This window comes from Muntiacus reevesi, chromosome 3 (assembly GCF_963930625.1).
Source record: "Muntiacus reevesi chromosome 3, mMunRee1.1, whole genome shotgun sequence".
Taxonomy (NCBI): domain Eukaryota; kingdom Metazoa; phylum Chordata; class Mammalia; order Artiodactyla; family Cervidae; genus Muntiacus; species Muntiacus reevesi.
In genome coordinates this window covers 193,881,309-193,900,280 of record NC_089251.1, presented here as the reverse complement: position 1 = coordinate 193,900,280, position 18,972 = coordinate 193,881,309, and the positions used below count along the sequence as shown (strand labels likewise).

At 55.5% G+C, this 18,972-nt stretch overlaps 1 protein-coding gene and 1 pseudogene across 1 annotated transcript; one reads left to right on the top strand and one right to left on the bottom strand.

Annotated features, from left to right (window-relative positions):
- Window positions 1–8,523: 8,523 nt before the first annotated feature.
- LOC136164199 (coiled-coil domain-containing protein 24-like) lies at window positions 8,524–12,126 on the bottom strand (annotated as a pseudogene).
- A 502-nt stretch (window positions 12,127–12,628) lies between these two features.
- LOC136163374 (filensin-like) lies at window positions 12,629–18,502 on the top strand. Its single transcript, XM_065927806.1, has 3 exons — window positions 12,629–12,696; window positions 13,990–14,210; window positions 17,171–18,502. The coding sequence occupies exons 1-3, from the start codon at window positions 12,688–12,690 to the stop codon at window positions 17,268–17,270; spliced, it is 330 nt and encodes a 109-aa protein (XP_065783878.1). The 5' UTR covers window positions 12,629–12,687; the 3' UTR covers window positions 17,271–18,502.
- The last annotated feature ends 470 nt before the right edge of the window (window positions 18,503–18,972 follow it).

Sequence of the window (18,972 nt, the reverse complement as noted above, 5' to 3'; positions counted from 1 at the left end):
TTATAGTAGATTCCAATGTATGTGGACACCACCATCATGCCGTAGCCCAAACCTAGGGGAGGGGAAGGGCAGGAGCAGCCTCACACCTAGCTGAAGGATGCGAAGCTAATTTTGAAGGGGCTAAGGGGCAGGCCTTTGTGGAGGGCCACAGAAGGGGGCAGACCAAAACCTTGGCAGGAGCAAGCTGGAGGCTGAGTAGGGGAGAGGGCTAAGAGCTTTTATGTATGCCTATGGTAGGAGGAGAGGGTGGAGGCCAAGTAAACAATGGATCCCAGCATGGGTCCCTGGCCTTGGCCATTGATGTGGGCCTCGGATCAACACCTGGGTTCTATAGGGATTGGCAGTCTTTATACAGATGAGTGAGTCAGCACGGCCCCCAGAGGCCCTTGTATGTGTGTGTGTGTATCACATCCGGGCCTCACCTTTGAACATGGGGCTGATCCTCCAGAACCCCAGGCAGCCCTGACTTGCGAACTGGCCTAAGGCGAGTTCCATGAAGAAGAGGGGCATCCCGCAGAAGATGAAAATGATGAAGAAGGGGATCATGACGTTTCCTGGTGGACAGGAACAGGGCTGGCTCAGGGCCGACTTTGGGGGGTCCCACCCTCTTCCTGCTCAGAACCCGACAGCAGAACCTTTGCAATTGACTGGGCTTCCAGGAGGGTGTGCCATGCCCTGGACTAGAGCCTCAGTCTGAGGCACACTGCTCATGGCGTCTTTGAACGTGACAGGGGTCCCCAGGAAATCTGCTCTGAGCTGAACCCAGGTCCCAGAGCCACCATGTTTGGGTGGGAATTGATGACTTAACCAAGCAATTTCACACACATTAGCCAAAGGGGTCCTCAGATATCCCCAAATCATTTTGGGGTTGGCTGGTGAAATGCAGGGGGTATAAAACTGAGACTTGGGAGGTCGGGTTGCTTTCAAACTCTCTACATTTTCTCCCCCCAAGGGATCAGCTGCCAGGCTGATCACCCCTAAGCCAGGGGTGGGGGCAAAGGAGATTAGGGCCAGAGGCCAGCCTGTCTGGAGTGGGGTCTGTGCCAGAAGGGGCTGGCCAGGCGCTGCTGGCTGGGCTCTATCCACGTGGGTGGTCCCTGCCCTGTGCCCACTGGGTACCTCCCCCATTGCGCTAGCAGAAGTATGGGAAGCAGCAGACACTGCCCAGGCCCACGGCGTAGCCCACACTTCTCATCATCAAGTCGATCCGGCTGCCCCAGTTGCCCCGTTGGCGGCCGTGGTCCTCCTTGGCGGCCTCGCTGGGCATAGCACCATTCTATGCAGACAGGAGAAAAGCTGCCATCAGCAAGGCACTGGCATGAGGGGCATGACCCTTCAGGCCTCCCCCAGTGGGGACACCATGGACCCTCCAGGCCCCCACCCCCACCCTGGGCTTCCCCTCTGCTGGCAGGAGCTGCAGGCAGGCCTGGCAGAGGAGCACAGAGGGCAGAGTGGCTGCCAGAGGGTGCCAAGAAGGGCCTCCCTCACCAGCCCCCCAGCACCCCGTGCCGGGGGCACCAGCCCACCCGAGGAGCTGCTGCCAGCATCTGAGAGGTGGGACACTGAGAGGGAGCTCGAGTTGAGAGCCCTCAGCCCCAGCCCCTCCAAAGCCTCCCCTCTCTCCTCTGGGTGAGGATCTGGGAGCAGCTGAGCCTCATACCAAGCAGCCAAGCTGGGCTGGGCACAAAGGGGCCTGTGTCCAGACAGCCCGCCAGCCCACCGCCACCATATCGCCAGGCTGAGCACGCTGCCCATGGCAGGTGGCTGTGGGAGAGGGGGTGCTGGACCCCTGCACCAGCGAAGGCTTTTTCTAGGGGGCACCTGGTGGTCAGGGCTGTAGGGTACAAGAAGGGGAAGCAACTGAGCTGGGCCAGACCTGAGAAAGAGATTCTGGGACTCCGGATGGGGGGGCCAGGGGAGCCACCTCTGACTGCCCATGACTGCGGAGGGGAGCCCTGGGGAGGCTGACCTGGGCTGGGTGGGGGGGAGACCAGAGTTGTAGGCACCATGCCTGACTTGGAGGACAGACTCTGGGCAGTTCTAGTTCCAGTTCCCTCAGGGGAACTGGAGGGGGTGACTCCAGAAAAGGGTCTCTGAGCTGAGAGAGCATGGGCTGCAGAAGAGGGGGCTGGGCAGGAAGGGCTGATGAGAGGGCTTTCCTCACCACAAAGGAAGGATGCGGGCTTGCCTGGGGAGCTATGGGGCTGGACTGGGTGGCCTGAGGCCCCACTGAGGACCCCAGCCACACAATTGGGACTAACCCAAAAAGTCTCTTTATACATGTGAGCAGACGCATCCCCCACGAGTCAGCCACCCCTAGCCAGAGCCTGAGGGGTCAGAGGAGTCTCACTAAGAGGCAAGGGAGGACCCTGAGAGTCCCTGAGTGACAGAGGCAGCCTCCCAGAGGTGGGCTGTTCTCCTGAGAGAAATGGCCAGGGGTCCCTGAGGACACCCAGAATCAGAGACACAGCCACACGACCTCTGAGGGACAGCACTGTAGTGACACTGACCCTCAGTTTGAAAGAGATTCAAGGCACACAGGCAAATAAACAAATGGGCCTGCTGCTGGACTCTGGCACTGGCCGACAGGCGCAGAGTGGGGGATGCTCTCACAGGGCCTGCGCCTTCCAGGAGGGCCCATTTGGGAAGGCAGGCCCAGAGGCCCCAGCTCCTGATGGTGGCCCTCCTAGCCACGCACCCTTTGCTCTGAGTGGGCGCATCTGGGGGGCCACTTCGGCCACTACTGCACAGACACCCTTGTCCTGCACAAAGGTGTCACTGCCCAGACGAGACCCTGAGCCTCAGTGGTCCTGGGAGGTTTGGGGCCCAGTACCAGGAACCCTTCACAGAGCACCCAGAGCCGACCAGCAGAGCCTGGGTGCATCATCCGTGGAGGTTGACAAGCACCTACTATGTGCCGGGCCCCACCTGAGGCTCAGGAAATTCAGAAGGGGACAGAGCACAGCTGGCCGGCTCAGAGCGCGAAGTCCCGGGGAGGGAGCCGTCCCGGGCTGGCCTGTCACTGGTGAACATTCCGCAGGGCCTGTTGCCTCCCCCTGAGACACTCGCCCGCCCGTCCCCCATCCTCACCACGCACCCCCTGTACCAAGTCCCCATGCCTCTCACCCACTCTCCCCATAGGAGTAACTGCCGTGGCGCAGACAATGGGGCTGAGTTGGTTAGTACGATACCTGGTCACCTCCGGCCGTTTCACCGGGAGCTAGGACAATGCAGTTTTGATACACAGGGCAGACTCTCAGCAGGCCCTAGGGCCGAGGTGGGGGGCCCTCACACCCCCATTCTCCTCTCCCGTGCCCCGCCACGTGGCCAACTCTTCATGCTCCTTTGCACACTGGCAACTTTCTGCGTCACTTTTGCTGGTGTTTGCCTCTCTGGATGGCTGTGCATGCCCCTCCCTGGCACAGACCACTCAGCCCCTCTCCCCACCCCCAGACCTGCCTTCCAGTCTGCCTGGCACCAGAGATGGGGCTCGACCTCCTGGAAAGTGACTGACCTGTCCTGGGGAGGAGGGGTCCACAGGTCCCTGAGCCACCGCCATCCTGGGGTGAACACTTGTAATGGAGTGCGTGCGTCTCCTCCACTCATTCACACCTTTGCCAGCTCTGGGCAACACTGATGCATCCCCTGCCTCTTCCACTGCCTGCTGGGTGGCGTCAATTACTCTCACCTCATCTCGTCCCGAAGCTCTGCCTGCCCCCTGCCCTGTCCCTCCTGCTCCGGCCGTCCCCATGCCGCCCAGCACAGGTGCTCCGCAGCTAGAGTGCGGCGTGGGGCTTGCTGTGTTTCTCTCTTGCTCCCACACACACTCACAACCACAGGGTGAGGCAGAGCAGGCAGAGAGAGAGGGCGGCTCATTCCCATTCTAGAGTGCGGCGTGGGGCTTGTGTTTTTCCCTTGTTCCCACAGTTACAACCACAGGGTTGAGAGGGTAACAGGCAGGAAGGCCAGGGGTCTCCAAATGGGCAAAATAGGCTGTAAGTGCCAGACGTTTTTATCTCTCTTAAGCAGCAGGAGGAAACAAACTGGTGATATTTTTTTTTCCTTCTCTATACAAATTTAAAAGGAGGTTTCTCTGAAAATGTGTTGCCAAGATACCTGGTTTCACCTGAAGCTAACTATTCTCAAACCTGAGTTAACCAATACATTTCTTTTTCTTATGGAAATGTTTGTCTTAAGCTATGTTAATGTACCCCAAACTTCATCTTCAAGTTCTGCCAACTGGCTCAGAACCTACTTGACAAACCAGTATGTTATACTCAGATATTGTTCCCCTAATCTATGTAAATGAAACTATTTGTATGGTAATCTGCCCTTCCACAAGATTCAAGTCAATCATTTTATGGCCTGGGATGAATTACCTGCTGCCATTCTGAGTTTTAAGACATTCCTTTCTTTTCATTAACGGACTGCTAGTGCCTATATAACATCCAGCTGAAGACTAGCAGGGGGTACTCTTTCTGCCCCCTTCTGATGCCTGTCAGAAGCTTTCTCTATCTCCTTGATACTTTAATAAAACTTTATTACACAAAAGCTCTGAGCGATCCAGCCTCGTCTCTGACCCCGTCTCCTCCGGAGGCCAAGAATCCCGGCGTCTTATCGTTCAGCAACAACCTTTCAGGGTGAGGCAGAGCGGGCGCAGAGAGAGGGCGGCTCATTCCCATTCTAGAGTGCGGCGTGGGGCTTCTGTTTCTTCCTGGTTCCCACACACACTCACTCACAGCCACAGGGTGAGGGAGAGTGGGCGCAGAGAGAGAGGGGGCAGCTCATTCCCCTTCTAGAGTGAGGCGTGGGGCTTGCTATGTGCCTCCATGTTCCCACACACACTCACAACCACAGGCAGAACAGGCGCAGAGAGAGAGAGAGAGAGAAGGCGGTTCATTCCCATTGTAGGGTGGGGTCTGGGGCCCAGATGCTTCTGAGAGCACAGGGCTGGCACTGGGTGGGTTCCCAGTAGCGAGGCTGGATACCACTGGGCAGTAGAGATGGTGAAGGGACAGGAGAAGGGGATGCAGCTACAGGGCCACCAGAGCCTCTCAGACTTTGCAGAGAGCTGTGGGCCGAGGGGTGACAGGCCCTGGAGCAATCCCCCCCAGGACTTGGGGATCTCCAGCCAGCCAAGATGGTTAAAAGAATGTGACTGTGCAAAAGAGTTGTGGCCTGGTGAACTGCGCTGTCACCTGTCTGAAGACAGATGGCATTAGCCAAGAGGGGAGCTGCAGACCACATACCCCTGAGGATGAGCACTGCGTCAGCTGAACCTGAGGAGGGCCCTCTGAGAGAGTGTGCTGAGTGCTCTGCGTAGACTGTCACTCAGACCCTCAATCCCTCTTCTCCGAGGCAACACTCACTGGTCAGTCTCCAGGGGGTGCTGAAACACCACAAACCAGTGACCAGGAAGGTGGGCACGAGTGTTCTGGTACTTGGAAGACACAGCTTCCAGTTTTTGGAAACTGATGGGTGGGCAAAGGGTCTGGTACAGAGTAGGATCTTGATCCAAGATCAAGCATGAATTCTGATGTAAAGGACAGCTTCCCTGTGAGTTTGGTAAGTGTGCTGACCCCAATGGGAACATGGCAGGATGATACTATTTTAATCTTTTCTGTTATTATTATTTTAAAAATATTTACTGGGCTGCGTTGGGTCTAAGTTGCAGCACATGGGCTCTTTAGCTGTGGTGCAACAGCTTAGTTGCTCCACGGCCTGTGGGGTCTCAGTTCTCTGACCAGCGGCATTGAACCCGTGTCCCCTGCAGTGCAAGCTGGACTCCTAGCCACTGGACGACCACTGGAGTCCCTGCATCATTGTGGCAAAGTCTTCAGAGTCAGACAGGCCTGGGTTCCAACCCCAGCCCTGGTGGATCTCCCTCCATGTATCTCCTTAGGCAAGTTACTTTACTTGTCTGGTCTTAGTTTCTTTATCTCTAAAATGGGGATCATATCTATCCATCTTTGAAGCTAGTGAGCATTATAAATAATAGTAATAGATAATATATATGAAATGTTTACTGTGAGCCAGATGCTGTCCTAAACACTTCATATTAATATATATTAACTCATTTAATCCTCCCAACAACCCCCTCGAGTTGGGTATGCTACTATGCCCATTTTGGGAGAGAAGATGGGGAGTGATCTTGGCTCAAGCAAGTCTCCCAAGAGAATGGCCTCAGACCCTAGCGACTGAGCTGCTTCCAGGCCAGCCTCATGCAGCCGGGTCCCCAGACACACTCTGCTGACTTCTGCTGACTTCCTGCGAGTCCAGACTGAGGGCCAAGCCCCTGGCTGGGCCACTGGCTCCAGGAAGGCCCAGTCACCCATGATGCCCAAATGTTCACTTCCACCCAGGGTGGGCTCTGGGCTTTGGCTGTCCTGGCCTGGGCCAGGTGCCCAGAACAGGCAGCCCTGGCTGGACAGCTTTCTCTGACTCTGACCATGGAGACAGCAGGCAGCAGCAGCCCTGCTGAGTTCTGGCCATAATGAGGCCTCATTAGTGGGATTCAGCTGCTCTAGCCCCACTCAGGGAGGCCGGCTCCCCCCGAGGACATCCAGATGATGCTGGGGTTCCCAGCGCCCCACTTCTTCCAGATATGCTGGCGCTTCATCTCACCAACTATCATCTTTGTAAGTTCCTCGCTGGTCCCTCCCCTGCTGTCCCCGTGGCAAGCATCCTTCTCTTGGGAACCAGCCAAGGAAGAGCACGAGCCCAACCATTAGCCCAGAGCTCCTCCTGGGGGCTCCGCACCTACAGCTCTGGTCACTGGGAGTCTGAGCAAAGCTGTATAGAGTCAGACAGGTGTGGAGACTCAGAATCACCCAAGCCCTGGCCTTGGGTTAGGAAGGGAGCACAAGGCCCTGTACTTGACAGAAGATAGTGCCCAGCTTCAGAAGGGGAAAATAGGCTGGCAGCAGCTGAGAGCCGGCCCTCCTTCCCTGGTATTTCCACCTGGCATCCCCCCAGAGGAGCCCCATGGGAATCATGACTGACCTTGGCATTGGTCTCTGACAGCCTCACTGAGCTCGTGTCTCTAGCCCTCATAGCCGAGGTGCTTGGAGTGCTCAGGATATGTGGTGTGAATGCATGTTCCAGAAGCAGGCTGTGCAAGTCAGGTATCAGCTCAGGATCCAGGACACCACCCTAAGCCACCCTGGAATAGGGTGGCTTGGGAGGAGGAGTTCTGGGTTTCCACCAGTATTCAACACCTGGACGACAGACCCCCCAGCAGGGAGTAGAAGTGGTGGAGGGAAAGCCCACCATGACCAGGAACAATATACTAAGTCTTGTGATACAACTCTCCATGGTTTCATTATTATCCCCACTTTACAGATGAGGAAACTGAGGCTCTGAGACGTTAAGTAATTCCATGCTCCCCTGAAGATGGACTTGAGTCCCAGCTGCTGTCCCTGGACAATGCCCAGATTACTGGGCAGTAATGACTCCAGCTGTCTGCAGGACTCCCAGGTGCCAGCACAGCTGCCGGGGGAATGCCCCACCCCCACCCTGTGCTGCCAACACAGAGACTGGGGAGACAGCGGGTAGGTGTCACCGCTTGTCCCCACCATGCCCTGGCCAGGGGTGGCACCTGTCACCTTGGCCACCACTGCTAGCACGGTCATTTGTGTTCATGTCCCTAGTGTTTACAGGTCCTTTAGATGCCAAGATGGCAGCTGGGGGGTGTGGGTGATGTGGGGGTTGCTGGGGGGCCCCAGGTCAGGCCCCCAGACGCCTGCTGGGCTCCATGTGGCCTCTGACGCCCCCACACTCTGCCCTGAGCTGAGGTTCTGGGTGTGCCCCTACCTGTCCCTGAGCCTTTGGCCTCCTGACCAGAGTTCCCGCCCTTGGGTTGGACCCCAGCCTCCGCCCAGGCTAATTCAGATCTTCCTACCTGGAGGCAGGGTGAGGGGCTGGGGGGGCTGTGCAGTGTTACGGGTCAGGCTGTGTGGCCCGGCCCTTTTGTCTGATTATTTTTGTAAAAATTGTATTGCTATCCCCTCACCCTCGGCTTCAGGCCCAATCTGTCTTCCAGGCCTGCCTGCACATCCCTCGGCAGCTCTGAGGTCTCTGCGCCTCCTTCCAGCACTGGCTGTCAGGGCCAGCCCAGCAGAGGCCCATGACCCAACAGCCCACCCAAAGAACTCATTTCTGGGCGGTAGGGATGGGGTGATGCTCAGCAGGAGGTTTGAGCCCAGAGACCAGGGGAAGTGGACCCTATACGACACCCCCTTGCCCTACCACCGCCAGGCTAAAGCCCAGTCTTCCCGAACTGGGCTACCCTTGTTCAGGTGTCACATTGCCCCAGCCCGTGTGCCCCAACCCCTCTCTGGAGCCAGAACTCCTTTCCCCAAGCCCTGCAGCGTCTGTGTGTCTGTCCTCTGCACCCCTCTGTGCAGTGACAGCCCCGGAAGAGCTGCCTCTAATCCTCTGTAGCAATAATGGTGCGCCTCCGACCTCCAACCATCTGCAAACCACTAGGTTTTTAAAGTCCATAGATTTTAATGAAATTTCTATTCCTGTCTCTAAGCTGCTGCTCTTCTTTGCCTGGGTCCTCCAGCGGGACATGAGTCAGGGCTGGGACAGGACCTCCTCCTGCCAGGCCTTTGGGGGGATGCCTGGGAGGAGAAAGGCCAGAGGCTGTGACAGTCAGGACCGGACACTGAGGACCTGCTGAGAAGGTAGGGTGAGGGCCGGCCAGACAGACAGACAGACAGACAGACAGCAGTGGACTCCTGGGGAGGGCTCACCCTAGACTAGATCTGAAGTGGGCTGGACCCTGGCAGCTGAAAGAGAGCAGGAGCAGACAGGACGAGTTCCAGCCGAAGCTGAAGCCTCCTTACTGAGGAGCCCTTCAGGTTGGGGCCTGGGGCACTGCACTGGACATCAGAGCAGAAGCTGGCCTTTTCCCGGGGCGGCAGTGAATCTTCTGTCCCCAGCAGCAGGTGGCGGCCAGGCCGCGAGGTTTGGGGCAGCGCTCCAGAGGGGAGCAGGCAGGCAGCACTGGAGAAGCCTGGCCCAAACTCCAGCAGCCCCGTGGAGGCAAGGCAGGAGTCCAGAGCCCTGGCTGGAGGACCCCAAGGGCTGTGGCCTGAATGGGAGGGAGTAGCTGTGAGGGGGCCGTGGCCTGCCCGTCAGCCTGCCCCATCCAGCTGTCTGTCTGCTCTCGGTTACCTGTGGCTGCGGGAGACACAGGAAGCCCTCAGGGGTGCCTGCAGCTCCTTTTGCCTGGCTGCCTTCTGTTTCTTTAGCTCTGGAGGAAAGGTTCTGCCTGAGACACAGCGCCCAGTGTTCCAGGGTGTGTTACAAGAGCAAGGTGGGATGGGTGTGGGTAGGGGGGAAGTGGGAGGAATGGAGTGCTGGGTGCTCTGGGACCTGCTAGGGTCCTCACCTGCCAGGGTGGGCTCTAGGCTTGCCTCAGTGGGCCGGGGGCGGGGGGGGGGGGGCTGAATACTCATCTTCCAGGCAGCACTGCAGGGAGAGCTGGCTCAGTGCCTGGCTTTACGGCAGGGTGCCCAGGCCAGGATCCCCATGGTGGGGCGCAGGAACCAGACCGTGCAGGCTCTTCCTCCCAATCACCTGGGGGCACTCCTGAGAGGAGCACCAGCCTCCCCCTGAAAAGCTGAGCTTGGCAAGAGGGTGGCAGGCCTGAACCCAGACTTAGGGAAGAGAAGGAGGCAAAAGACCTAGGCAAACCCAGCAGTTGATCTAAAAGTGATGACCTTGGACTTAGGGACTCAACTGGAATATGAGTTCATGTACTTAAGGATCACACACATAAGAAGTGTGCACACAGGAAAAATGGGCCCAGGGTTCACACAACCACTGCAGGTGTGTGGATCTCACGCCCTGGTTGAGAGACGGGGCTGTCTACGCTCAGCAGAAGGGCTGGGGGCGGGGTGAACAATGACTGCAGCTCACCTGCAGGATGGGACTCTCCCTCTCCAGAGCATGGCACTCTTCCTCCAGGAGGGCCCTGGGACATGCACAGTGCAGCACCGAAGCAGCGCTACAGACCCTGGTCTCAGCAGAGCCCTCCACGCGGTCCCAACCTCCGGCCTCCCCAGGAGACTCCTCTAGGCCCTCCTATCTCAGTCCACCTCTCCCTCTGCTGCCTTCATGCTGTTCCAGCACAGCTTTGCAGCCCTGCCAGCCTCTTCCTGGGCAGGGTGTGTCCTCTGTCCTTGCCCACCTCCCAGCACCCACCCTCAGAAGCAGCAGTCTCTCTTCTACATGATAGGACTAGACTTGCGGGTCCTCCTGACTCCATTCTCTCCCACATGACAGCCCTGCCCCTGCTTTAAAAACTCTTCTGTGTTTCACCTCTTCCCCACCTCCCAGGATAAAAGTCCTCAGACCGAGGCCCATGTAGGCATCTGTACTTGACTGATTCCTGGCAGCAACCTCATCAGCATCCTGCCCCTTCCACCTCTCAGCCCCACTCTCCTGGGTCTCCCAGCCAGGTGTGTTCCCTCCCTTCTCCTCCCAGTAGCCCCAGTACATCAGGGTCCATCCGCAGTCCCACCCTCCCTGTCCCCACGCCCACTACACTCACTTGGGGGCCTCACTGCACGTGTCCAGAAGGCTGGTCAATGTGGGACACATTCAGCTGGTCCTTGATGACGCTGAGGTCCTGGTGACAGCTGCTGGCAGATGAAGTCAACCTCACTCTCTCATGCTGCTTCACCCCAGGCCTTCAGGACACAAACACCATTTCTCCTAGACAATTTTGTGCTTTCTCACAAAGACAACACAAGATGGTAGTAAAAGGAGGAGCTATGGAGCCTGGGATTGCACATGGGTTCTGCAACCCTTTACTATGTGTGAGTTTGGGAAAGTCAATCATCCCTTCTGAGTTTTAGTATCATCTGCAAAATGGGGCCATCGCCCCCTTCATAAGGATGTGTGAGAAATAAGTTGCTACCATTCACGGATGAACATGCTGCTGCTCATTTATCTTGTTCAGTCCCTAGCCCTCTCTAACCCAGTCCTTGCAGCCTGGTTATCCCAGCCTGAGGGACAACCGGCCACTGGGTGAAGTCTTTCCTTCCACTCCTATCTGTGTGTCCTTCTCCGTCTCCCTGCAAAGCGCTTCTCTTTGTATCTGAATGAAAGTCTGTTCCTCGTACTCTAAAACCCAGCTTGAACCAAGCTCCCAGGATTGGCACGTGTTTCCTGGGCCTCTGCAGCCCTCATGGGCTGACCTCTACCACAGGTGTCTGTAGAAGTGTCAGTCCCAGACCAGGAATTTCTCCATGCCCGCAGGTGGGACCTACCAGCTGGCTGGGGTCCTTTGCCCAGCAAGGACAGATCCCTCCTCTCCTACTACTACACCTGGGTTCACCAGCTCTCATCTGGAACATCTCCTGTTCTGGCAAATCAGGCCTGGGCTCCTCCAAGGCAAAGTGCAGGACCCTGGGGCTATACTGGACCCAAACGTGGGTCTGGTCCCTGCAGAAGACGCATAAAGGCAATTCAGCGGCTCCTTCCAGGGAACCACAGGAAAGGTGATCCTGGACCCTTGTCAGTTGCCAGGCTAGCCCATCTGAGTTCTGGAGACAGGGCCCAGACCCAGGTCTGGAGCTCCAACATGCCTCACAGATGGTCTTCCGGCGGAGACCTTGGAGCAGCTGCCACAGTTCCTGGCGCACAAGATCTCTTAGGAGGGGCGGTGGTGCCAGAAGGGAGGAGAGGGCAGAGGTGGGGCGCTATCCAGAGGTTTGGATAGATCGAGCCTCTTGGAGCAATGATCTTTGTAACATCACTACCTGCAAGGAGAGCTGGGGCACTTCGGCGACTGCGGAGGGAAGTGAAGGGAGGCAGGGGAGCTGGGGAATGAGGGGCAGGGCAGTTGAACTGGAGAGGGTTGGGCGGACAATGAGATCCGACAAGAGCTCGAGAGTTACTGGGCAGGGCTAGGGATCCGTAGAAGGTGAGAAAATCATCCGAGTCCTGGGACAGGTCTGCCGTGGGGCTCAGCTTCCTACGCCCCACCTCTGTCCGTAGCTCCAGGCTCAGATCCGCTGTCGTCTCCCCTAGAATCCTCTTCACTTCGTGCCGCTCCGGGAGCGGAACGTGCTCTTCCACCAGTTCCCACAGCGACTGGAAGTCCCCAGGCATGGCCCGCCCGCGCTGCTGCCCCACCCAGACGCGCGGCCGCACACTTGGACCTGCGGGACCACAGCTCGGAGTGCTGGGTATACAGCTAGTCGCCCAAGGCCGGGCACTCCCACTCACGCCTCGCACGCTTCCGGGTCTCACAGGCCACGCCCCCAGCCTGTCACTTGGACCAGACTCTCCCAAGCCTCATTCCGGTCGGCCGCCCGTCTCCACGACCAGAGTTGCTCGGTCCAGAGCCGCTGGCCTCTGGCGCTCTCTTCTGCCCTACTACTGATCAACTCTCAGAAGCCACGGTTTCAGGTCGCGGCCCGGGGAGCCTGGAGGCCCGAGCCCCGCCTCTTCCGCGCGGCCGTCACCCGGGAAACGGGGCCCGCTACCCCCAAGCCCCGCCCCCAGAGGGCCCCTGCCCCGCCCATTCCGGGGCGGTGCCAGCTAGCAAAGCCCAACCCACAGCCGCGGTAGGTGGTTTCGCAGTCTCAGCCTTGCACAGCACCCTGACTCCAAGCACCTTTCATCCCTGGGCACCTTTATACTCCAGGGCAGGTGAAAGAACTGAGAAATATGAGTCCGGTGGGTTTATTACTTCCGTGCCTTTTCTGGGACAGGAACGGACTAGCTGGTCAAGGAAGACAAGTAAAGGGTGGAGTGTGGGAGAAACAGGAGGAGGGGAGGGAGGCGGTAGGTCGAAGGGGACCAAGGGGCCAGATGAGCAGCGTCTCACGGAGCCCCTCTTACTTGAAGCCAGGCTTACAGTGTGAAGTGCAGGGAAGCCTGCGGTAAGCACCTTGGGGTCTGGGAGGGCTCTCTGACCCTCGACCCCCGCTGCCCCCGCCCCGCACCCCCACCCCCGTCCCCCTGCCCCAGCGCCCCACCGGTTCATTTTCCTGTCTGCTTCTCTGCACTTTTCCTACCTGGTTCTGTTTTCTCCAGGAGAGCTGCAAAATGGGTTCATTTCCTGGGTTTTCCTCTCCCAAGGAGCCACTTAGAAACCCGGCCTCTCCGGTCCCACTGGAGCTGCTGAGTCAGAGTCTGAGCAAAACCGTATCCTCGGGTGGTTCACATGCGTGTTGAAGTTTGACAAGCGCTCATCCAGATGAAGTGGGTTTCAGTTTACACTTTTTATTTTGTTTTGGAGGGCTGCCCACGCCTGTTAGACCTTTAATCCGGGGGAAAGTGAGCTTGTACTGAGCTTGTAAATAAGTTCGCTTGTAAATAAGTAAGCAGCTTGTGGCTGCTTGTGGGTTGTCACAGCTCTTAAAGTGAAGATGAGGAATCTCTTGTCATTTTCCTACCTTAATTTTGACTTGCCCTGCTTTAATATATAAATAGCATTTCTCTGAAGTTATTTTACTTAAGTGCCAGTGCACACAAACACACACATTTTAGCTATCAAAACATATATGTAACTCTACTGGTCAGAAATCAGGAGAAAATTAAAGTGCCATAGTGATTGAATAAGATGAAGGAAACCCCCCCTTTTCATTATTATAGCATCTTATCTATTTAGTCCATGTTCTTCTTTTTACTACTTTTTCATGCTAACTCAGTAAAGTATGAAGAATGTACTCAGAGTTGCACATGTTAGTCCAGTGATGGCAATTTTTATTTTCTGAGTTTCTCATCTTCCTGCTGCCTTGGGTCGGGGGCTCCACTAAAGGCTGATTTCCGGGGGTGCTGATACAAGCATCAGGGGAAGGAGTTCAGTTGTCACATCCTTCTGTGGCTTAAAGATTCTCTGCTGACAGAGAAACAAACCAACAAGACAAATACAACTGGGTGCGCCGTCTGGATTCTCCACTGCTGCATCGATGTCTGAAGAGAGAGGGTGGCTGGGTTTCCTCGTGACCGTGTCTCTGCCCACAGATTGCGGCCCTGGAACAAGCCATCAGAGATGTCCAAGAGTGTGATGATGGCGAGATTCAGCTCTACAACGAGCAGATCGACACCCTGCGGAAGGAGACTGAAGGGGCAGAGAGGAGCCTGGAGAGGTCACCCTATGACTGCCGGCAGCTGGTGGTCGCCCAGCAGACCCTGAGGAGCGAGTTGGACCAGTATCATCGCATCATCGAGAATACAGGCAACAGGTGGGGTCGGGGTGGGCAGAGCCCATGGGCACAGAACCACTTACTTGTTTCACGTTTTTCCATGTGCCAGTTCCAGGTTGTAGGGAATGTGGCAGGAAAGTGAAAGTGTTAGTTGCTCAGTCTTGTCCGACTCTTTGTATCCCCCTGGACTATACTCCGCCAGATTCCTCTGTCCATGGGATTCTCCACGCAAGGATATTGGAGTGGGTAGCCATTCTGTTCTCCAGGGGATCTTCCTGACCCATTGCAGGCAGATTGTTTACTGTCTGAGCCACCAGAAGCAGACCCCCATATCCAGGACCTCACGGGTCTGGAATGGCAGTGGGGGAGGCAGAGGATGAATGGGTTTGCAACAGAGATATGGGCTCTGGTGTGAGTGATGGTGGGAGGAGGGGAGAGGTGATGAAGATGGCCATGGGAGTGTTTGGATGTCAAGGTGCCTTTCAGCTCCACAGGTCTCTGGGGACAGGAATGTCTTAGCTGAAAGGATGACCAGGCATGGTTATTGAGATGCTGCAGGCGAGATGCCTGCACAGTACCTGGAATTGAACCAGAACTCAGAGCAGTTGATATTATTACTGCTGCTGCCATGGTGACTCTGAGCACCTGGCCAGTCCGTTCTGTGGCTGCCAGCAGACTGTCTGGTCTCCTCTGCATGATGCATTGGGACATGAACTCTGCTGGCAAGTGTCTCTGTCTCTGTCTCAACCTCACTCACATCTACACCTGCATCAGCTACTCTCCGTTTCCTCCATGTTCATCTGTGTGACCATGTCTGCACCTACATGTATACTTATGTCCACATCTGTGTCTACAGCGTCTGTATGTGTACATCTACACTACACCTACATTCTCTACATCATCTGGAGCTACACCCAGATCACCTAACCTACATCTGTATCATCCACACCTACACCTGCCTCTACATCACCTACACCTACATCATCTGTATCTACATCTGACACCTACTCGGCCATCTATGTCTGTCTGGATCATCTACATGTACGTCTACCCCACATCTGCATTTTCTGCACCTGCACCATCTTCTTCAATACCTCTGTTATTTATGCTGATGCCTGCATCACCTACATTTACACCTGCACTTACCTCTATGTCTACATCTGCATCTCTACCTCCATCCACATTTACATCATCTGTATCCACATCTATGTCACTTACATCTGTATCTACATGCGCCTATATCTACATTATCTATGGTTACACTTACATCTTTATCACCTAAGCCTGCACCTCATCTACACATAAAGTATCTAAATCTCCATCATCTTTATGTACATGCATAAAGTATCTATACCTCCATGGTTTTCATGTACATGTATAAGCTGTCTACATCTCCATTGTTTTTATGTACAAGTATAAAGAAAGCTGAGCACCAAAGAATTGATGCTTTTGCACTGTGGTGTTGGAGAAGACTCTTGAGAGTCCCTTGGACTGCAAGGAGATCCAACCAGTCCATCCTAAAGGAGATCAGTCCTGGGTGTTCATTGGAAGGACTGATGCTGAAACTCCAATCCTTTGGCTACCTGATATGAAGAGCTGACTCATTTGAAAAGACCCTGATGCTGGGAAAGACTGAGGGCAGGAGGAGAAGGGGATGACAGAGGATGAGATGGTTGGATGAGATAACTGACTCAATGGACATGAGTTTGAGTAAACTCCGGGAGTTGGTGATGGACAGGGAGGCCTGGCGTGCTGCGGTTCATGGGGTCGCAAAGAGTCGGAGACAACTGAGCCACTGAACTGACCTGATAAACTGTCTACATCTCCATTGTTTTTATGTACATGCATAAACTGTCTACACCCCCACTGTCTTTATGTACATGTATAAACCATCAGTACCTGCATTGTCTTTATATACACACATCTACAGTGGTGTCTCCATTATTCCTATCTTTACCCATCCTTACATATATGGCTGTATCTACCTGTGTCGGAGAAGGCAATGGCAACCCACTCCAGTATTCTTGCCTGGAAAATCCCATGGACGGAGGAGCCTGGTAGTTTGCAATCCATGGGGTCGCTAAGAGTTGGTCATGACTGAGCGACTTCACTTTCACTTTTCACATTCATGCATTGAAGAAGGAAATGGCAACCCATTCCAGTGTTCTTGATTGGAAAATCCCAGGGACTGGGTAGCCTTGCCGGTTGCATCTATGGGGTTGCACAGAGTCGGACACGACTGAAGCAACTTAGCAGTAGCAGCAGCAGCAGCAGCCACCTGGAACTAAAAGCTGGCCTTTTGGATGAGACAGGGTGAAACGTTGTGTTTTCTGAAACTTTAAGTTTCTCCTCTTGGCTGGTCTGAAGCAGTGAATGTGGCCTCTGGCCCATGGGATTCCCATTCTGGGTTTAAGGGCATAGTTTCCTCTTGTTTCACAGGAGGAAGGGGATGGTAAGCAAGGAGTGGTGGTGTTTACCTGGTTTGGGGTGCAGGGGGGCCAAGGGTGTGCCTGGAGGCTATTCCAAACCCATCAGCGGAAGGTGGGGTGACTGAGTTGCTCCTTTGGGGAAGCCTGAGGTGACAGTGGCTCTCTGGACTGGATTTCCTGGTCCGGGCTGGATCCAAGTGTCCCCTGTGACCTCGAGGTGAGGGTGCTGGGGTGGTCAGAGGCCCTGCTCCCACAGAGTGTCATTGCAGGAGAAACACGGATCTCAGTAAGTTGTGCCCAGTGTGAAGGGAACTGTGGGGGCCTCCCCTCCACTCTGCAAGCCCAGAGGGGCCAAGTGACTTGTCCTAAAGTGACACAGCAGCCCGCAGGGCTGGGTCCTCAGTGTGGGCCGTGAATGCTTAGGATCTAGGGATCCTACCTTGTTGCCAACCAGCCAACCAGTAAACCCCACCCCAGTGCTAGGCTTGTATTTTTCAATGAATACTTTTTCTTCCCTTCATTGGCCTTGACTCATTGCACCTGCCTCCTTTTTTTTTTCTTTTTTCAAAGATCTTACCAGAGATGTGCAGGATATAACTGCAGTGAAACCAAGACTCAAAGGCCTCCCCAAGAACCTTCCGAGGAAAAAGGAGATGGTAGTGAAAGATAGAGCAGATGAAATTCTGGAAGAGACACCACTGAGAGGCCCAGAGGACACAAAACTGGAGCGGGTGGTGCTCAAAGGAGGGTAAGTCTAAACTTGAACCGGGGGATGAAGAAGCAAGTCCCCCAACCTAGGAAGGGGCTCTGGAGGATGTCCCAGATGGAAGCAAGATAAGCAAAGACTTCGAGAAACTAGGCAAGATGATCAAGGAGAAGGTGAAAGGCGCCAAAGAACCCGAGCCCCCTGCCAACCTGTAACCAAAAGGTGGTACATGACAGTCTCTGGAGACGCCAGTCTCATGGGTCCTGGCTTCTGTGTCTTCTCCATCCCAGCAAAGGGGTCGTTGTGGTTTCTAAGGAGGTGACTCTGTGCGTCCTGACAGCGGCATGGAGCCCTCTCCCCAGCAGCCTGAGCACCCTCTGGAGGATGGACAGGGTTCCCCCAGGGGAAAGAAGATGCTCTGAAGGATGAAAGGGGGCCCCCAGGGGAAAGAAGATGGTCTGAAGGATAAATGGGGGCCCCCAGGGGAAAGAAGTTGGTCTGAAGGAGGAAGGGGGGCCCCCACAGGTGAAAGAAGACAGTCTGAAGGATGAAGGGGGCCCCGAGGGGAAATAAGACGGTCTGAAGGAGGAAGGGGGGCCCCCAGGGGGAAGAAGACAGTCTGAAGGATGAAGGGGGCCTCTGAAGGGGAAAGAACATGGATGCCCCCCCACCCCACACCCTGCAGACAAAGGGGATGAGAAAAATGCCAAAGAACTGAAGGGCCTCCAGGGGAAACAGGATGGCCAGAAGGAGGAGGAGGGGGACAGACGGCCCTGTCCCATGGTGGCACCTGGTCCAGAGGGGCTGTCTACACCCCGGCCTCAAGGGCCTCAGGTCACTCTGGGTGGGTCCAAGGGGCATGGGGCTCAGAGCGGCAGCCGGCCAGTGAGAAGCCCTCCCAGGAAGCTGGCCTAAAAGAAAGTGGAGGTGATGGAGTCCATAGAGAAGTTTTCCACCAGGAGCATCCAGATGTACGAAGAGACTGTTGTCATTGTGGAGACCACGATTGAAAAGACAAGGCAAACGAGAAGAAACTGGGAGAGAAGGGATCGTCCAGTGCCTGAGCTAACCAGGAGGAGCTGCCTCTGGGCCCCTGCAGACATGTGCTTCGATGTCTTAGAACAGAGGTTACCAGGGTGAGGATACAAGGTTTTTGTTTGGATTAGACCATGGTTGGCCTGTCTGGCTTACCAATGAAGCCTTAATTAAAATGTTTTCTTTGCTTGCACATCCTTTGTCTGATTAACAGGGGCCTTGGGCTTGCATGTGGGCCAGCCTCACTCAGGACAGGGTTGCCCTGCTAACAGCCACTGAGCTGAGCTCATTTAAGAAAGTAGACGAGCCCTTTGTTCTGGGGCATCACGGGGCTCATGAGAGGCTCAGAGTCTGGATTTCACACCTGAAACGTGTCAGGTGATGCATCAGCTTGCTTTCACCATGTTTCAGGCACAAGCACACGATTGCACGATGGATGCTTTATTAGAAGTCAGATGATTAAAGGTGTCTGTCTCAGTTTGGATTCCCCAAGAAGCTGACCCTGCAGCAAGGATCTGATGTCATTTCTGGGGATGTGGTCCCAGGAAGTGCTAGGAGGGCAGGAGACAGAGGTGGGGGCATCAGAGAGGGCATCAGAGGTGGGGGCATCAGAGAGGAGAGGTGCTACCAG

Coding starts and splice junctions, on each gene's coding strand:
- LOC136163374 (XM_065927806.1), top strand. Junction 14,211..17,170: donor ATCGAGAATACAGGCAACAG/GTGGGGTCGGGG, acceptor CTTTTTTCAAAG/ATCTTACCAGAGATGTGCAG.